The sequence below is a fragment of the Pelophylax lessonae genome, assembly GCF_965119305.1.
Source record: "Pelophylax lessonae genome assembly, chromosome: 8".
Taxonomy (NCBI): Eukaryota; Metazoa; Chordata; class Amphibia; order Anura; family Ranidae; genus Pelophylax; species Pelophylax lessonae.
This window is the reverse complement of record NC_138775.1, coordinates 81,032,534-81,052,834: the sequence shown is the minus strand read 5'-3', so window position 1 is coordinate 81,052,834 and position 20,301 is coordinate 81,032,534. Positions and strand designations below refer to the sequence as shown.

The 20,301-nt window shown below is 46.4% G+C and overlaps 1 protein-coding gene across 1 annotated transcript in view; it reads left to right on the top strand.

The window, feature by feature from the left end:
* RAB43 (RAB43, member RAS oncogene family) overlaps positions 1-20,301 on the top strand; it is a 38,219-nt gene that overhangs the window by 14,696 nt on the left and 3,222 nt on the right. The window contains exon 2 of the mRNA XM_082266047.1: positions 13,610-13,793. Within this exon, the coding sequence (XP_082122173.1) occupies positions 13,610-13,793 (184 nt within the window). The remainder of the gene's footprint in view (positions 1-13,609; positions 13,794-20,301) is intronic.

Sequence of the window (20,301 nt, the reverse complement as noted above, 5' to 3'; positions counted from 1 at the left end):
GAGATGGGGACGGCAGCACCTGAAAGCTGATTGAAAGATTGGCTCAGGTAAGAACACTGCTGGATTCTTGGACAGGCCAGTATCCTAATATTAAAAGTCAGCAGCTACAATATTTGTAGCTGCTGACTTAATTTTTTCTGAAGGAGCCTGGAGCTCTTCTTTAATGTGATGCACTGCATAAACACCAGTTTTCTAGGCTGTTAAATTTCCCCTGAATTGGATAAGTTTTTTTTTTTTTTGTTTTTTTTCCTTCCACTTATGTGCTTCAGTAGTATGCTGATGTAACTACATTGAAATCTTCTCTGCTGAAACCCCTCTCTGTGCACACAGATGCTATCTTGAGCTCTGTCTTCAGTGCTTTTCTTAGAGAAGTACAGCCAAAGTTCATTTGTCTGTACTTCTCACGTAGATCACAGGAGCCCAGTTCGTTTTGCACCCCTGTGACCCGTTTTCAGCAGACAGCGGGCTGAAGTTTGCTGTCGGCTGATGTCACATAACCCGGTGCAGACTCGGGAAGGATCGTTACCATATGGTTGGGATCTGCCCCGAACAATGGACCAGCACATGGCTCAGCCTCTCAGAGTCACTGAGAGCCTGAGCCGGCCGCTCCCGCCCCTCCACAGCCCATCACTCCAGTGAGCGTGGGGGGGGGGGGGGGCAGAGCAGAGAGCTGCTGACTGACAGCCACCAGCTTCTCTGCTCAGGGAGCTGTGAGAAATGAGCGATCAGCAGTGTTTGATCGCTCAGTTCTCAGTGTTAGAGCCAGCAGAGGACAGATGCAGCATCAAGTGTGTCTGTGTATGTATATATGTATATGTGTGTGTATATATATGTGTGTGTGTGTGTGTGTGTGTGTGTGTGTGTGTGTGTGTATATATATATATATAAAATTAGGTATGAATGGGGAAATAAAAACCCATACTTCTCATTTTAGGCATTCCATAGATGATTTATTTTTTTTTTTTTCCCCAAACAGCAGGTTGAAAGGAAAATGTACTTTCTCACATTCATACATTCAAGGTAGATGAAGGAATCCTCCCATTAAACTCCCGTATTCTGGCAGCGGGGAGACAGCGCTGCCGGTTGTAGCCAGTGGTGCTGATCGATCTGCAAAAATTTGTCAAGGTGGTTTTACAGATGCCAATCGGTAGATCAACTTCTGTATAACCATCCTGCCAATACATAGACTGAGATTCAGCCAGTGCCTGCTGAACTAGCTGAATTTGGATCCATGTATGGCCAGCTTTATGAAGAGATCTGACTCGGCACATCTGATAGAAGGCGGTGGTGTACCATGTGACTGCTGTGTCAGCTGACTATTATAAAACAAGCAAGTTACACCTGAACAATGCTTAATATTTGCTTTTATCAGGGTTTGTGTTCACAAGATGCCAGAGTGTCCTTTTAAAGGATAACTGCACTTTTGTGGGAAAAAAATATGGCATATACAATTGCTAAGCAAGCCATATTGTAATTTAATGTCATTAAAATTACCTTTCCTTTTCAGTCTGCAAGCCGTTCTGTACACACATGCTCATATGTCTTCTCAGAAGTCTGCTCTGAGATACAAGTGAAATTTTAGGCACCCCCTGCAATAGGAATTTCAGTTTTGATGAGATACTCCCTGAGGGTTAAACACTTCTAAATGGATGCCAACAATGCAGCTTTTCTCATTAGAACACTTGGGAGTGCACCAGGTGATTATAATAAACCTGACCCTCCCATTCAGAATCAGTCTGCAAAGGACAATGTGAAACAAACAGCCTTTTCCTTGGTGCAGAGAAAAGGAGGCGTCTGCTTCAAAGTTTGTTAAAATCCTTGCAGTTGCCATAGATCGCCCCCCCCCCCCCCCCCAGAGGGGGTGTTTTTTTTTTTTCTCTAAGTAAAAGTTGAATAATACTTAATTCTTGTCTGGTTACCCAGCGTTGGCACCTTTTGAGGATTCAGTCAAACTTTTGGTATGGTTTCTGTTTCACGATAAATGTCTTTTTTATTAAAACAGTAGATGTACAGTACATAGAAGCTTGGCTACATCCTGTTATTGACCCTCCATAGTACTTCTGGCACAGTAGTAAAAGAGTTAAAGCAGAACTAAATTAATCTGAGGCACCTCAAACTAAAATGTTCATTTATTTATTTTTAATATTCAAAGCAAACTTACCCATCCTTCCATGTCTTCATGTTTTATTTTAAAAATCACTTGAGAAATCACTTTGAGAATTACCTATACTCCCCTCAGCATTACTAGTTGTGGTCATCTTGAGTAAGGGCAAATGATTTGCGTAGCATTTACTTCCTGGAATCCATCTTCCCTTAGGTCAGGCATGCATGCAAACAGAAGGGTGAGCTTACCTGAGAGAGGCCCTCCTGATGAAAAACTCTTGGGATGTTTGACATCATTATGACCTAGGCCTGAGGCCAGGAAGCAACGGAAGGTGGGGGGGGGGGGGGTGAAGTCTAAGACAAGTAAGTATAGTATACCTTCTAATCGACTATCTAATCCACAGGTGTCAAACACAAGGCCCGCGGGCCAAATGTGGCCCCCCCAGGCCATTTCATGTGGACCTCGCACCTCTCCTGCAGCTGCAGCACCCTGTTGTCTCTGCCCCCACCTTGTCTCAGTAGTCGGCAGCAGAGAGGACCGAACTCCTTTGCCAGATCCTGCACTCCTCTGTGCAGCTGCAGAAAGGCTCATCTTTGCCCACCTCCACTTCTCAGCAGTCCGCAGCAGAGAGGAGGGCAGATCTCCCCCAACAGATCCTGCACCTCTCTGTGCAGCCGAAACATCACCTTGCCTTTGCCTCCCCTGGTCTCAGCATTCAGCAGACTCTGAAAGCTGACTCCAGCCCTCCTCTGGTTCTTCTCCTGACCCTGCACTTCTTCCCAGATCCACCCGCATTTTCTTCATGGCAACAGCACAAGGTAAGGTGGTGCATTGTGATGTAAGGAAGGGTGGGTGACTTTTGACTTCTGAATGGTGGGGGGGGGAGGTGCTCTGGACATCTAATCTTACAAATATAACCGGCCCTTTGTTGGCAGCCATAATGCTGATGCGGCCCGCAATGAAATTGACTTTGACACCCCTGATCTAATCTAACAATTACACTAAATTGTCAAATGTATTGGGACGTCTGTCTTTACACATACATAAAATTTATTGGCATCCCGGTCTTAGTCCGTAGGGTTCAAAATTGAGTTGGCCCACCCTTTGCAGCTATAACAGCTTCAACTCTTCTGGGAAGGCTGTCCACAAGGTTTAGGAGTGTGTCTATGGGAATGTTTGACTATTGTTCCAGAAGCGCATTTGTGAGGTCAGGCACTGATGTGGACGAGAAGGCTTGGCTCGCAGTCTCCGCTCTAATTTATCCAACAGGGGTTCTATCCAGTTGAGGTCAATACTCTGCAGGCCACTCAAGGTCCACCCCAAACTCGCTCATCCATGTCTTTATGGACCTTTCTTTGTGTACTGGTCCAAATCATTTGGTGTAGAGGGGATTATGGTGTGCGGTTGTTTTTCAGGGGTTGGACTTGGCCCTTTACTTCAGTGAAGGGAACTCTTAAGGCGTCAGCATACCAAGACATTTTGGACAATTTTACTGCCAACTTTGTGGGAACAGTTTAGGGATGGCCCCTTTTTTGTTCCAACATGACTGCACACCAGTGCAGAAAGCAAGGTCCATAAAGACATGGATGAGCTTGGGGTGGAGGAGCTTGACTGACCTGCACAGAGTCCTGACCTCAACCCAATTAGAACACCTTTTGAGATGAATTAGAGCGGAGACTGCGAGCCAGGTCTTCTCTCCAACATCAGTGCCTGACCTCACAAATGCGCTTCTGTAAAAATGGTCAAACATTCCCATAGACACACTCCTAAACCTTGTGGACAGCCTTGCCAGAAGAGTTGAAGCTGTTATATCTGCAAAGGGTGGACCAACTCAATACTGAACCCTATGGACTAAGACTGGGATACTATTAAAGTTCATGTGCGTGTAAAGGCAGGTGTCCCAATACTTTTGGTAATATAGTGTATTTACTAAGGCTAGCAATATAAGGGTTAAAAATCGGTAATGTTGATTGAGAGAGTTTAGTTTGTTTTTAAAGCTTCACCTAATATAATGGGGAGGCAGTGCCATGGCAGAAGGTATTCCTCGGCTACAAGTGCCTATTCGAACCATAGATAGAAAGCGGATCATTCTCTACTTAAGTGATATTAAAGCCTTGTGTGTTTTTTTTTTTTTTTTTATAATAAACATGTTATACTTAACCAACTCTGTGCAGTGGTTTTGCACAGAGCAGCCCCGATGCTCCTCTTCCCGGGTCCCTCGCCAGCGCTTCTGGCTCCTCCCTCATGTTGAGTGCCTCCACAGCAAGCAGCTTGCTATGGGGGCATCTGAGCTGCTGCTCTGTGTGTCCATTCAGACATAGTGCCGCGGTTCAGCCCCGCCCCCTCTCCTTATTGGCGAACTGACTTTGCCAGCAGCGTGAGCCAATAGCTTCACTTCTGTGTCTCAGCCAATCAGGAGAGAGAGCCCCCAGATGGCTGATGCACTTGTGGACATTGCTGGATAGAGATGGGGCTCAGGTAAGTATTAGGGGGTTGGGGGGGGGGCTGCTTTACACAGTTTTTTTTTTTTTTTTTTTTAGAATGCATTGAGATAAAGGAAAAAAAAAAAACTTCCTTTAGAACCACTTTTAGGAAGTCTGTGTGTTTTCATACAATGTGATGTCATACATGTGATATAGGCTGGTGATCATCATTAGGATCTAGTAGAAAAGGTAATATTTGGCCTTGTTGAGCTGTTTTCAAGATTCAGATGTATAAAAACAATGAAGCTCTATGCAGATTGTTCTTGAAGGAAGTCAGTATATCTGAGTCATTCTTCCCTGAGTACACCACACCTACCCAGGAACAATATTCATATGTAAATCCTTCACAAGATGCTGGAGATCTTGTTCTTTGTTATGAAGTGACGTAGCTTCTAAGGGCTCTTTCACTCGTGTGGTCCGATCAGATCCGCCTGTCAGTTTTTTTAGGCGGATCTGATCGGATCCTCCATGCAGCTCTATGGGGCAGTGGATGTCAGCGGAGACATGTCCGCTGACACCCGCTGCCATCCACATCCGATCCTGCCCGTGAAATCTGGACGGATGGAAACCCTATTTCTCTTACGTCCTCCGACAGTCGCCGCCACTTCATATTCATCACTAATGGGGTTATTGACCTTTGCTCCGCAGGAGTAGCTAGGCAACAAAATAGTTAATATCAAAGCTTTTAGCATATCCCACCCCTAGGGGGTGGTCCCCTCAGTCAATACCTCCCTGCTTCCTGCATTCCCAACTCAGTTTCTAATGCCTAGCTTAGGAGTAGGTTGGCTGTTCCTGTGCTGGGGCTCTCTGTCTCAGCCTCTATTCTCTTTTTGATTTTATTTTGAGTCTTTTTCTCTCTTTCTTTTACTTAGCTGTTGATTTTCAGCATTAGTTAGCTTCTTCGGATGAAGATGATCGTGCGGAGCTGGGTCTCGGTCTGGCCACCCTGGATCCCAGGGCTCAGGGCCAGGGGCTTCCCAGCCTGCCATCGAGCGTTCAGCTTAGGTTTTACACTGGCACATTGAACGACCCATCCCTGTTCGCTGCAGGGATGCTATCGGTGAGGTGGCTACCTCACTGGACGCCATGGCGGTTTCGCACCGCAGTTTCCACTGCGTCATGCTTGCGACACTCCCTGTCTTCAGTGCAGCGGTTTGGTCGCTGGAGCAGGCTCCCCACGCCATCCGGACTGGTAAGTGTAACTCTATGTGGGGACCTGTCTATTTGGGTGTCAGTCTGGGACTGTGTGACCCTGCATGTCTGTGTGGCTGCTGTGCTCCCTGTCAGTTCCTGTGTGGACTTGCTGCCTGTGTGTGGGCTGTGAAGGGGGGGGCTCTCCCGCTCTGCTGGGTGTAAGCATGAAGCAGTCAGATTTTGGGCATGATGTGCGGCAATCGCTGCGGCGACCCGCCATTTTTTTGCGGCAGAATCATGGTGGCCGGTCCTGTGTGGTAATGCATGGCGTTTTTGGCGCCAAACGCCGCCATTTTGGCGGCGATCGATCAGGCCACATGTCGGCGCCATTTTCTGTTTGCCCAAGGAATCCTCAGCCGAGCTGCCATGTTTGTGTAGCCTTGCATAGGCTTCATAGGGGCGGTCAGTCTTGCATCACTTCCTTTTGCTCTGGGACAGCGATCGGTGGCAGCAGCCTGTGTGATCTCTCCAGGTTTTTATCTTCCCATTTTTCCTGTATTCCTTGCCCAGTTTCTTGTCCCTGTGGGGGTCGGTGTATTCAGTGGGTGCGGTGGGCTACGCTCGCCGCGATCTTAAAGGGGCAGTACCCCTTTTTTCCTAATACTACTGGGGCATGGATTCTCAGGATTGCAAGTTTCCTCCCGCCTTGGTGGGGGGCCAAGGGGCTTCTGCTTCCCCCGAGGGGGCTGATCTGGCCACTATTGTGGCAAACTTAGCTGCTCAGGTGCAGATGCTGGTGGCTGATCGATCCACAAAACGGCCCAGTGTGTCTATTTCCTCTGATTCAGAGGGCGATGGGGCTGCTATGGCTGGAGTGCCCTTCTCAGGGTCTCACTCATCTCTAGACCTTGTGGGGTCTGACGGGGAGGCTGAGGTGGAAGGGGTTGATAATTCTCCCCCTGGCTCGTCCACCAAGGTGCTTGCGCCGGTCCTGGCTTTACTGAGAGCCCAGGGCATCTCTGTCTTGGGGTATCTGGACGATATCTTGATTCGGTCTGCGACCAGTCAGGGCCTGGTGAACGACCTGTCCATCACGATGCAGACTCTGCAGGAGTTCGGTTGGACGATAAATTTCCCAAAGTCAACGTTGTGTCCGTCCGTTCGTCTTCCCTACCTGGGAATGATACTGGACTCTGTTCAAGCGAAGGTCTTCCTGCCGGAAGACAAGCTCCGGACGCTTCAGGACGAGGTCAGGTCCCTCAGGGACAATCAGTGCTCGTCCCTCCGGACGTGTATGAGGTGTCTGGGATTGATGGTCTCGGCTTTCGAGGCGATTCCCTTCGCCCAGTTTCACACACGGGATCTTCAGGCGGAGGTCCTGGCCAAGTGGGACGGGCGTCCGCAATCTCTGGATCTGCGGATTTCGTTGAGCCGCCTCACCCGAAGGGGTCTTTTGTGGTTGCTCCAGTCCCCGGCGGTGTCGGGGGCAAGTCTTTTCGTCCTTTGTCGTGGACGGTGATCACCACGGATGCCAGCCTGTCAGGCTGGGGGTGGTGTTCTGGGCGTTCTGTCCGCCCAGGGAACTTGGTCGGGGGAGGAATCCTCCCTTCCGATCAACATTCTGGAATTGCGAGCAATACATCTCTGCCTTCTGCGTTGGACGGACAGGCTTCAAGGCTGTCCGGTTCGGGTGCAGACGGACAATGCCACAGCGGTGGCCTACATCAACCACCAAGGGGGCACCAGGAGTGCCCGCGCGGCTCGGGAAGTGGCCGACATTCTGTCTTGGGCCGAGACGCACGTCCCGGCGATAACGGCGGTTCACATTCCGGGAGTGGAGAACTGGCAGGCGGATTATCTGAGTCGCCAGACCCTGGACCAGGGAGAATGGTCCCTTCACCCGGATGTCTTTCAGATGCTGTGCGCGAAGTGGGGGTCCCCAGATGTGGACCTGTTCGCGTCTCGTCTAAACAACAAGGTGGAAAGGTTCGTAGCAAGGACGCGCGATCCTCGGGCAGACGCCTCAGACGCGTTAGTGACGTCCTGGAGTCAGTATCGTCTGATGTATGCCTTTCCACCGATTCAGCTGCTGTCCAGGTTCCTTCGCAGGTTGGCCTCGGAACCGCGCATGGTGATTCTGGTGGCACCGGACTGGCCTCGCCGGTCTTGGTAAGCAGACCTCGTGAATCTGGCGGTCGACGCTCCGTGGCGTCTGCCTCTTCAAGAAGATCTCCTGTCTCAAGGACCGATCTTCCATCCTGCTTTACAGTCGCTGGCTTTGACGGCCTGGCTGTTGAAAGCCAGGTCCTGAAGGATAGGGGTCTCTCCCCTGAGGTCATTCCCACTTTGATCAAGGCTAGAAAAGCCTCTTCGGGGAAGATTTACTACCGTACTTGGAAGGTGTATTTTGCCTGGTGTGAGTCCAGGGGGTATTCCCCTCGCTCGTACTCGGTATCGAGAGTGTTGGCTTTCCTCCAAACTGGAGTGGACCAGCGTTTGGCGTTGGCCACGATTAAGGGTCAGATTTCTGCGCTGGCCGTTCTTTTTCAACGCCCTGTGGCGTCTAATTCTTTGGTTAGCACCTTTGTTCAAGGGGTGCGTCACTTGGCTCCTCCTCGGAGGAATCCTTTACCTCCATGGGACTTGAACCTTGTTCTGTCCGTATTGCAACATGCTCCCTTTGAGAAGCTCAGGGAGATCTCGTTGTCTCTCTTGTCTAAGAAGGTTGCCTTTTTGGTGGCAATCACTTTGGCTCGCAGGGTATCGGAGCTGGCGGCCTTGTCCTGCAGCTCTCCCTACTTGGTGATTCACCTGGATAAGGTGGTCTTACGACCTAACCCTTCTTTTCTTCCGAAGAGGATCTCGGAATTTCACCTCAATGAGGACATTGTCTTGCCTTCGCTTTGCGCGAAGCCTAAGCATCCAAGGGAGGTGGCTTTGCATTCCTTGGATGTTGTTAGGGCGATCATGGTTTACCTGTCATCGACAAAATCCTTTCGCAAGTCGGATTCTCTTTTTGTTCTTCCAGAGGGTCCTCGGAAGGGCATGGCAGCGTCGGCTGCGACCATCGCCAAATGGATCAGACAGACTATTGTGCAAGCCTATGCTTTGAAGGGGAAGGTTCCTCCTTTCCCTGTGAAGGCGCACTCTACCAGGTCTCTGAGTACGTCTTGGGCCTATCGTCATCAGGCTTCTGTGGCACAGGTGTGTAAGGCGGCGACTTGGTCGTCAGTTCACACCTTCTCAAAATTCTACAAGGTGGATGTTCAGGCATCGGCGGATGCTTCCTTTGGCCGCAAGGTTCTTAGTGCGGCAGTGCCTTAGGGCCCTTGTTTTGGGTCCTTGGCTGTTGGGATGTCTTTATCCCTAGGTTACTTGTTTTCCTGGGTTGTTGCTCCTGTTGAGCACGTTTTTTTCCTGTTGCCCAGTTGGTTCTCTTACTTTGGTAAGGTTCCTTTCTCTGATATGGGTACTGCGTTGCTTTAGGCGCGGCTGCTTTTTTTCCCACCCCTCAGGTCTACACTGCTATGGGACGTCCCCATTAGTGATGAATATGAAGTGGCGGCGACTGTCGGAGGACGTAAGAAAAAACGGAATTTTTGTAAGATCTTACCTGTAAAATTCCTTTCTCTGAGTCCTCCGACAATCGCCGCCCCCGCCCCTCTTTGGGGTTTGTTTATGTACTCTACTGCTATGCTACTGAAACGGAGTTGGGAATGCAGGAAGCAGGGAGGTATTGACTGAGGGGACCACCCCCTAGGGGTGGGATATGCTAAAAGCTTTGATATTAACTATTTTGTTGCCTAGCTACTCCTGCGGAGCAAAGGTCAATAACCCCATTAGTGATGAATATGAAGTGGCGGCGACTGTCGGAGGACTCAGAGAAAGGAATTTTACAGGTAAGATCTTACAAAAATTCAGTTTTTTCCATCCGTTCAGGTATCGGATCGGATGAGAGCGGACAGGCGGTCCGCTCTCATCTGATCCCCCATAGAGAGCAGCGGGGGCTGTGACACCTCCCTCTCCGCACTGCAAGCGGAGACGGAGCTGTCATCAGCGGGGATCGCGGATCGATCCCCGCTGACCAGCACGGATCCGCCTACGGAGGCGGACCGCGTGAAAGTGCCCTAAAATAAGCTTTGCAATAGTGCGGTAATCAACTTTTTACAACAGCTTGGCATTTTTAGCCATCTAGGTAATATGCCGTTCTATATGGGGGCTGTGTTTTTTTTTTTTTTTTGTTTTTTTTTGTTTTTTTTTTTTCCTGAACATTTTGATTTATATGATCAGCACTTCATGATTGCAGCAGATACCTGTGAACTTTACCTTTGGAACTTTGTTGTCAACAGCATTTTGTTGGTGCAGCCCTGGAAAGAGTAAGCGAGTTCCCTGAAAATGTGTGGCTATTTCATTAGGGGCGTATCTACATTTTTGTGGTGTGTTAAAGCGTGCGCATTAAAGCATGTTACATTAAGACAGCCTATTATTTTTAATGGGCTGCTTAACACACTAAAATAGGGGTATGCACTATATTGTTATTAAAACGATACAATAAATCTGGCGCAGAGGTGATTCGCTAACGTAAGACAATTGGTAAAGAATCAAGTCCATATAAAATGTCCATTGACAAGCATAGTACATAGTCTATGGATGGCGGCAGCTATCCTCAGAGTCTAGCAGGCTCTGTGTCTGAAAGAAGAAAAAGGGGGGAGGGCAAGAAGGAAGCGCCACCTAAGTGTAGTATATAAGAAATTTTATTTCACACGAGTTAAAATCAGAATGCAGGAGTAGACAAGATCATAATAGTGCTGTATCCGGGACAGCTCCTCACCATACAGCACTATTATGACCTTGTCTACTCCTGCATTCTGTGAGTTTTTTTTAACCCATGTGTGAAATAAATGTTTTTATATACTACACTTAGGTGGCGCTTCCTTCTTGCCCCCCCCCCTTTTACTATATAGTTAGCATATCGCACCACAACTCATATTTTATTACCATACATTGTGGTGAGCTGCAACATGTGTTGGCATGGTCTTCGATGGAAGGAACTGCGGCATACCAACACACATTGCTGCTCATTATCGCAGTCCTACATAGTAAATGGACCCTAATAACTTCAGAAACTTATCTATGCCCAGTTTCTGTTTAGAGTAAGTTACACTAACCGGTTTACTTTTCTTTACCAAGCTGGAAGCACCAAATTAATTATTTGCCCATCCTCCAGAGTTTAGAGCCTGACATCACCTCCTAAGTCTTACAACTGTAATAGATGGTGTTAAGGCAAATGACCCCTGTAGCTGCAGGCACTGTGGAGCAGTTCAGTCTCGGATTTACCACAGAAGCACTGAGATCTTTATCTCTTACCATTCAGACGACTGTGTTCACCTAATCCCCAAGCAGTGCCTCGGCATCCTTCCAGCACAATCTCAGAGTAGGTGTTAAATGAGGGGGAAGCAGGGAGAGATGTGCAGCAGACATAATGACTTTCAGTGCTTTTGCTATGAAGTTTGGGGATTATTTGTTCACAATGCCTGCAGCTACTAAGGTCCGCAAGGGCATGTTCAAAGGAGAAGTTTTGATTTGTTAAAGACATACATACTATTCTCAATGCTGCAGCATTGGTGTGATGCTTCATCTGTCCCCTGCCAGCTCTAAGCCAGAGAACTGAGCGACTAAATGGTCCCTGATCACTCCTTTCTAGGTCAGCTCTGAGCAGAGAGCAGTGACTGGAGCTCTGGGCCAGAGAGGGGGTGGGAATGGCTGGCTTGGGCTCTCAGCTAAGCACTGAGAGCCAGAGCCAGCTGTCAATCAGGCATCTAGGTGGATCCCGACTATATAGTCAGGATCCTTCCAAAGCTTGGAGTTGCTCTATGACATCAGCCGACAGCAGGCTTTAACTAGCGCTGCAAAACGTGTTGGCTACATTTTCTTGCTCTTACGGTGTCTGTGTTGCTGTATTTGGCGTTTTTTTTAAGAGTATCAGTAAAAATGGATGCGGTTTTCAAGTGCGCAGCCTTTTGGATTCCATTGCATTTGTTCCACATGGCTGGATGAGCAGTGATTCCACCTGAATACACTGGAGGTGAAAAGGACTGTATGGCAAACCCACCAGGAGTAGCAGCATACACATTGGAGCGTTAGCCCGCTGTCAGCTGATTTCGGGTCATGGGAGAGCAAAAGTATGTGCACTTTTTTTTTTTTTTTTTCCCCTTTAATCTGTGGTGGTGCACAAAAACCCGTAAGTGTTCAAAAAGGTGCACATGCAAAAGCGCGCACACAGTGCACTTAAGGGTGTGGTTTTTGGCCCAAAAAGCCTAGCATGGAGGTGCAGTGCAGAAAAAGTTTTTAGTGCCGTGACTATGTGCCTGCTCACACAGTGGGGTCCCACACCCAAGTGTTACTAAGAACACCCCTGGGGCGAACCCCTCCCAGGGGGCACAGATATTGCAGACCTTCTGCCTTCCCAGCCCATGGCCAGACCAGGCAGACCCATTAAAATCAGGAGGAACTGAGCCCATCTAGTTTTCCCAGGGGAATTACTCCCGTCCCCTGAGGGCACTCCGATATCTGTTCCAGCTCGTACTAGCCTTTAGAGCCCCCATCATAGCAGTAGGAATACTATGCAGCCAGCTATTTTCTACCAAAAGGCCAGAATGATGGCGGAGCACCCCTACTGGACACTGATCAGAACACATACACTTGATCTTAGCCAAAAGGCTAAGAAGTAAGCGCACTCATGTGACCCAGAAAAAGCTTTTTTTTTTTTTTTTTTGATAAAGTGGAGATGGTTTAGAACACCCAGTTTTTATGTCTGTCTGTGCCTCGGTTAGAGACCCTGATTCTCCTATTTGTCATGTTTACTGTTCTCAAACGTGAAAGTAAAAAAATACCACTTTTTGGGTTGTCCCCAGAACAGTAAGAGATGGTAAATGTTCCAATGACCACACTAGATCTGATGACCCTGATGACAACCAGGCATTCCCTCGCGTTAAACGGATTTCTTACTTCCTGTTTTGGTTATTGGACAGGAAGTAAAGGGAAATCTCCCCAATGAGACACAGATTTATTGCTTGCTAAGGGTATATTTAAATGTCCAAAGCCTTTTATGTGCGGGGTATACGCCAATATTCCTGGCTGCCTCGGAGGGGAAGGGGGTAGGGTGAGCGCTGCCACATTACACAAAGCTGGGAACTCCTGTTTACCTGGACTGGCTCTTAGGATAGATATTGCATGTCCCGGCATTGGACCAGTGTTCTCTCTATCATAAGAGCTGGCCAAGGAGGCGGGACTGTGTGTGACTGCGAGCACTGAATTAAAAGAGGATCCCTCTGTGTAATCCGGCACAGACCAGGCTGCAACGGTGGGCACAGACCAGGCTGCAACGGTGGGCACAGACCAGGCTGCAACGGTGAGGCTACAGATGGGCACGGACCCTTATTTTGCTTCAAAGCTGTTTATAATGTAAGTTGTTTTTTTTGTTTTTTTTTATTTTTTTTCCTGAAACCTCCCTTTAAAAAATTAAGGTCCGTGTTCTACGATGATAAATACGGTAGTTTCACTTCAAGTTTTGGCCTTTTTAAATCTGCATATCCTAGGGTAGCCAATACACGCCATACAATCGTACCACACCATTTTTAAAATTGAATTTTCTCCAATACTTTGTACAGTGCCACAGAACATGGTGGAACGATACAAAAATAAAATCTATTCTGAAATTGTAATCCGCTGTCAAGGTTTGGGTTATTCTTGTTTGAATGGAGCTCTTTTACTGTAATAGCCTGTACTACCTTTATCCACTGTGTGCCTGGAATAGAGTACAAGGCTGGAGAAGGTATAAAACCTAATGAAAAGGATGACATAGCTGATGTATTTTTATATTTAACAGTTGCAGATCTGGGACACTGCTGGACAGGAACGTTTCCGCACAATAACGCAGAGCTACTACAGGAGCGCTAATGGAGCCATCATCGCTTATGACATCAGCAAGAAAAAGTCATTTGAGTCTGTTCCTCGCTGGATAGAGGACGTTAAGAAATATGCCGGCTCCAACATCGTACAGCTGCTAATTGGTGAGCTGAATCGTCTGACTTTCCCTTATGAGCGTCTTCTATGAGACTAGTGTTGTAAAACCTGCAGGAAATAGCACGGATTTGTTTTAATTCATGTTCCCCTGAACTTTTTTTTTTTTTTTTTCTATTGTAACCTCCTATGTCCTGAAAGTTTTTTTAAAATTGTGTTGGATTCCTAAAGCCCAACTCTTGGAAAGATAAAAATTATACCTTGCAGTAGTGATCAACCGATATCGGTTTTTCGTTGCCGATACCGATATTTTGGCCATTGCACATTGGCCGATATTTTCGTACATTTAAAACATTTCACTTGACAGGTACTCTTGTGGAGGGATCTGGGGGTTTGAAAGACCCCAGACCCATCCTCTGCACTTAAAAGCATTCAAAATGCCAAGTTTGGCTGCTTTGAATGCTGGCCTTTTTTTTTTAATCTGGCGCCAGTACCCGGAAGTCATGACATCACTTCCGGGTTTTTACATGGAGACCCGATCAGAGCTGAATGCAGCTTTGATCGGGTCTTCGGTGGCCGTGCAGGCTGGTTGCCCGGGTCTCCCGATGGGACGGGAGACCCGGGCGAGCAGCGGGAGGGGGGGGGGACGTCCCCTCCCGCTCCTTGCAATGACAGCCGAGCGGCTTCTCAGCTGCATCGGTTGTCATTACAAGACAGCCAACCATCGGCTATGGACGCTGGTACCGCGGTGATGCTTCTAGCTGCAGGCATCACTCCGGTACAAGCAATTTCCTGAAATATCGGCAATATCAGTCACCTTTGTGGCCGATTCCGAAGTATATTGGGGAAAGTTCAAATAGGCCCTTCGGCTTTGCCAATAATCGGTCGATCACTACCTTGCAGTGTATCTGTACTATAGAAAAGAAGATCTATTTACCCGATTCTCTACAATGCTAGACTGTTCCCCACATGCTTCCACAGTACAAGGTCCTAATGTCATCAGGATCATTTCCAGGTCCATAGTCCTGCACTGGACATAAGGAAACCAAGGGATAAGTCACCTGTCGGAGCATGAGAGAGCGGTATCCACTAGGGAGTGAATGAGCAAGTAAGCTAAAGTTCTTCTCCTCTCCTCTAGACTAAATGAGCAGTCAAGCCTTGCGGTACGGGCTCAGCACCACTGCAAGGAATAATTTAAGTTTCCCTGAGTTGGGCTTTAAATAATAAGCACATTCAGCCCACAAAACCATTAGTATAAACTTGTGATTTTCTGATTTAAAAAAAATAGAACATCCAGACGGCCTAGAGCTGACCGAATACATAACTTATGTGGGTGACTGCCATTTAAAGGGTAACTCCACTTTTGTGGGAAAAGAAAAATTGCAAATAAAAAAAGAAAATAATAATATTATAGCGTATACAATTGTGACTCAAGTCCCCCCCCCCCCCAGAACCCCAGAAACATAATTTCCTGCTTCTGTGATTAGCTCACTAATTTTCCCAGAAGTCTGCACTAAGAGACGTGTGAGATTTTTGGCATCCCCTGCAACTAAAATGTTATTCTTGGTGAAATACTCCCAATAAGAAATCATGTCTAAAGGGATGCAGGCCCAGCAGTTTTCCTCATTTAGTGTCCTGCAGGTGCAGCAGCCGATTGATAATTATGAGGCCATTCCCATTAGATTTACTTACCACGTGGACACAGACAAATACACATTATCAAATCCTTGTAATGTACATAGATCACCCAGAGGAGGTTTTTTTCTCAACAAAAGTGGAGTCACTCTTTTTAAAGCGGTTATATATCCCGTTTTGTTGTTTTTACCTACAGGTAAGCCTATAATAAGGCTTACCTGTAGGAAATGAATATCTCTTAAACATACACTGTTTAGGAGATATTCACCCTGCATGCAGCCGCTGACGTCAGCCGCACATGTGCTCTGAAGGTCCAGCATATTGTGCCGAAATATCAAAGCTTCTTGTCAGAACAGAGGGCTCCAGCACGCTTGCGCAGGAGTGACGTAATTTTGGCGCCCGCGAACCTGGAAGAAACGCCGGGGGAACATGTCGGCTCCCACAGCAGTGAACGGGCGCTATGCTATGAGATGCATACTAGCACATTATGCTTTTGTCTTGCAGGGGCTTTTTTTGTTTTGTTTTTTAAGGGTATACAACCGCTTTAAGATAAAAACTGTGCCTTTAGGTACAGCAGGCAAAACTTGGGTGATTCATGAAGTGATGAAGCTTGCCCACCCCTCTTTGCCATTTAGACATTCCTATTGCCTATTAAAATAGCCTGAGGTAGTGAGGGATCAGCTTTAATTATAGAGCCCCCTAACATAATTACATACCAGAGTTGCTACTGTCTGTTCAATGCACACCATATTTGTTAATGCTGAGACTGCATATAGAGAAAGCATCCTTCCTGCTTTAAATAATACCAGGCATGGATATTTTAAACTTACTTACCGTGGTTCAGCTTGGACCAATGTAACTACGTATATAACATACCTGGCAGATGGCCCTGGAAGCTGCAAATCACTGAAGTAAACACCGCTACTCCAGTGATCTCCACTTGATTCTGGGTCCTGTGCTGAGCAGCTTGCCTGATGCTTTCTGAACACGGGAGGTCGGCTGCTCAGAACGGGTGCCATTCAGAGAATGCTTTGCACCCTGTGAATGAATGCAAAGCGTTCTCTGATTGGACAAGGTGGAGAAGGTGACACCCCCTCCCCCAACCTTGTTCATACCATACTTGGAATTCTTTACTGTTGCCTTCACTGTGTCTAGTGAGAATTCAGACTAAAGCTGGCCATACCCTAGTACAGTGATGGCAAACCTTGGCACCCCAGATGTTTTGGAACTACATTTCCCATGATGCTCAAATACACTGCAGAGTGCAGGAGCATCATGGGAAATGTAGTTACAAAACATCTGGGGTGCCAAAGGTTCGCCATCACTGCCCTAGTAGATTTTCGAACAAAGATGTACATTCAGTGACTTTAAGAATGACGTTCAAAATTACTTTAAATTTTCATTTACTTTTAACATTTAATTTTGAAGTAAATAGACTTTCCCGAATGAAAACCACATACACTGTTAGAAATTTGTCCTTTCAAGAAAAAAAATTGTCCTGCTTCTTCAAATTTTTTTTTATTTTATGACTGCAATTAAAAACATGTTTAATTTGACCCCCGCTAATGATTAGAAAATACAATGAATATCCTTCTATTGTAAAATTTGGACCATAATTCTGCCAGTGTATGGCCAGCTAAGCAAACTTATGTGTGTAGTCCAGGGCAGGATAGGAGGCAGAATGCTAATCGCACATAATTAGCATGTCAAGAATTCTGGCAGCTCTGGGTCGTATTGTCAGTTTGGCACCATCTGGATGCTATAGGGGGAGGGCTGGAAGATATCAGTATCAGCAAGCTCCAACACTTTCTAGAAGTTATTTTTTTTCCTTTACACAATTCATGTATGCCACACAAGATCTCTATTCCCATTCTTCTTTCATGCCACCCTCATCACAGCAGGAGGTGCATGATAGAATGATGGGCCCACAGATAGGAGACAGCCACTGCAAGAGTGTGCGCCCTAGGGTGACTACGCTGATCCTGCTTAGAGATGTTCTGGGAGCGTTGTCACTCTAGGACAGGAAGTTGCTGGGAAAAGTCTTACTGGGAGGATCACTATGTACAAATAAAGAAAATGTAAGCCCACAGAGAAAAAGGAATGCATTTTTATTTAATTTCAAATACATTTGAAGTTTGAAATTTATGCAAGATTGTGTATTTATGTGATCCTAATGCAAAGTCCTCTTTTATAACAGCCTTTCTTGTTTTGTTAAAGCCCAACTTCCTGCAAGGTTTAAATGCTAATTGCAGTATGTTTGGGGGGTACGGGAAAAGTCAAGATTCCTACCCTATCCCCTTCTCTGTTGCTGTCCCTTGGCATCATTCCATACAATGCAGAGCTACTAACCCTGCATTGTATATGGAGGTGGTGAGCATGCAACCATGGTGGTGAGTGGATTAGAGAGAAGGCTGTTGGGGACTGGTCTCAGTGCTTAACCTCCCTGGCGGTATGATTGTTTCCGATTTTAGGTGCTGAAAGCGGTACAATTATTTTGCATGCAATTCTTAAGGACGAGCAGCCCAAACCAACTATTTTACATAGGATTTTTTTTTATACCGTGCGTTCTTCTTTATAACATCTCGGCTATGATAAAGTTTGAAACACAAAATCATAAATTATAATATAATAAATAAGTTAAAGTGTGTGTGTATGTATGTATGTGTGTGTATGTGTATATGTGTGATATATATATATTTATTGTGTGTGTATGTATATATAAGTACAGTAAAACTGCAGGAAAGGGCACGGGGGGGGGGGGCAAACTAAGGTCAATTTATTTTGTAATGTAATCCAATAGGATTACAATATATCAGTGTGTTTTACTTTTCAAATTTGCCGCTGGTTCCACCCCCTGCGAGCGTCATGTTGCAGGATACGGAAGCCGGGGCTCACAGCATCGGGTGGAAGATCTGGCCGCCGTATGCTGCAGTGACACATCGCGGGATCCTGGGGACAAGGTAAGTAGCCTCTACCAGGATCCAGTGATGCTCCCTGGCGGTACCCCGAGTGTGGCTCGGGGTTACCGCTAATGGCACTGAAATGTCACCCGGAGCCACACTCGGGAATACCGCCAAGGAGGTTAAGGGAACCTGCTGGAACACAGAATAAGGGAAGTGTTTCTCCTTATTCTGGCACCCCTAGACATAGCAAGCATTTAAAATAGCATTATATCCTTATCTAAGAGCTGAATTCCAACTTTTTCACTAGAACTGAATGGAATGATTAATCCCAGCATAGATCATATCTCTGTACCATGTTGCCCAGTAGTCTGCAGATCCTCTGATATTCTGGGTTTAGTTGTGGCTTTGTACCATGTGACACTCTGCATCCTGCTGTACCTTCCACAGCCACTTCCTGCAGAAGCCAGAGTCTGTAACACACTCTTTTGTAGTCTTTCAAACTCTGCAAATAATGTAACTTCCTTCACAGCTCTAAAGGTGGGTGGGATTGAATACATCCTAATTAGCATTTAATCCCATCCAGTCACACCTACAGAAAGAGTCCAAACCTCCCAAGTCCTGCCTCAGAGATCACAGCATTATTCAAGAAGGAACCCCCTTCATACACAGCCTGTTCTGATAGATAGCTGTGCTGCAGCTGGACAGGATTGAATGGATTATAATTAGAATGAAATCCTGCTCAGGTAAATATACCAACTAGTGTGAACAGGGAGAGTCCTGCCCTCCCAGAGCACTGCTCTCTATGAAGCGATTCATTTACATATGAAGAAAACCTCTTGATAATTCCCTCCCATAGCCCTTCCTCTGTAGACTTGCAGTAAGCCATTAATCTTTGGCATGCTACAAGACAGGAATGACAAAGGAGGAACCATGACACATTTATACCTTTCACCACCCACATGGAGGCCCAGAAACACCCACAATAACTCCCAGAACTGGTACAAGTGACTCCCATAGCCCGCCAGGAAGCTACAGAGGCTCAAAGGACCATGGGACAGAGTCCTGTGACGTTGAAGGATGCTTGGCTCCTAGGCTTTCTTCTTTGCCCTTTATCTTTATTGCTGTATTGCTCTCTCCCTGCACTTCTGTTGGACTGGTGTGGATATTATCTTTTATGTGGACTCTTACACTAATCGATTGGTCTGCTTATATTTGGGATTAGCACGACATCTTTCTTTTAACATTACTTGGAAGATATTATATTCATATCTTTTTGTCAGCTGCTTTTCATTTGTTTTTTATTATACTGCTTTTATTAATATTAGCGCAGCAATTTTACCCATTAATAGTCTCAGCTGAAGGTATTTTGTGGCTCTACTTGGTGGCGGATCATCTCTCTCTCCCTGCACTTCTGTTGGACTGGTGTGGATATTATCTTTTATGTGGACTTACACTGATCGATTGGTCTGCTTATATTTGGGATTAGCGCAACATCTTTCTTTTAACTTTATTGCTGTATTGCCTGTCTTGGTTGTCCTCTAGTCATACACCTACTCTGATGTGCCAACATTGAAGATAAACTGCCAGGGTGTGTGCAGTGCTGGAGTATTTGCTCTCTATTGTCTCTGTTTGCTCTCTGTTCTCTAATGAGTTGAGTGTCCTTCTCAAACACCTGTTCCCCCTGGACAGGAGTGTGACCTGGTGTATCCATACCTGTGTCACCCAGCTGTCATCCATATGCTCTAGGGCTTAGTGTGCTGGGAACCCATATGCCTGGTATGCACAATGAGATTATCGGACGAATGATGGAACAAAGATCCACTTCTAGGAATTAAAAGAAAAAAATATATATTTACCCCGATTTTCTTGTATGATGTGAAAGACGATGTTACGCCGAGTAAATGGATACCTAAAATGTCACCCTTTTAAAAATGTGCACACTTGTGGAATGGCGCCAACTTAAAGTGGAGTTCCACCCATTTTTAATAACTTGGATTACATAGATGTATGTAATCCGCTT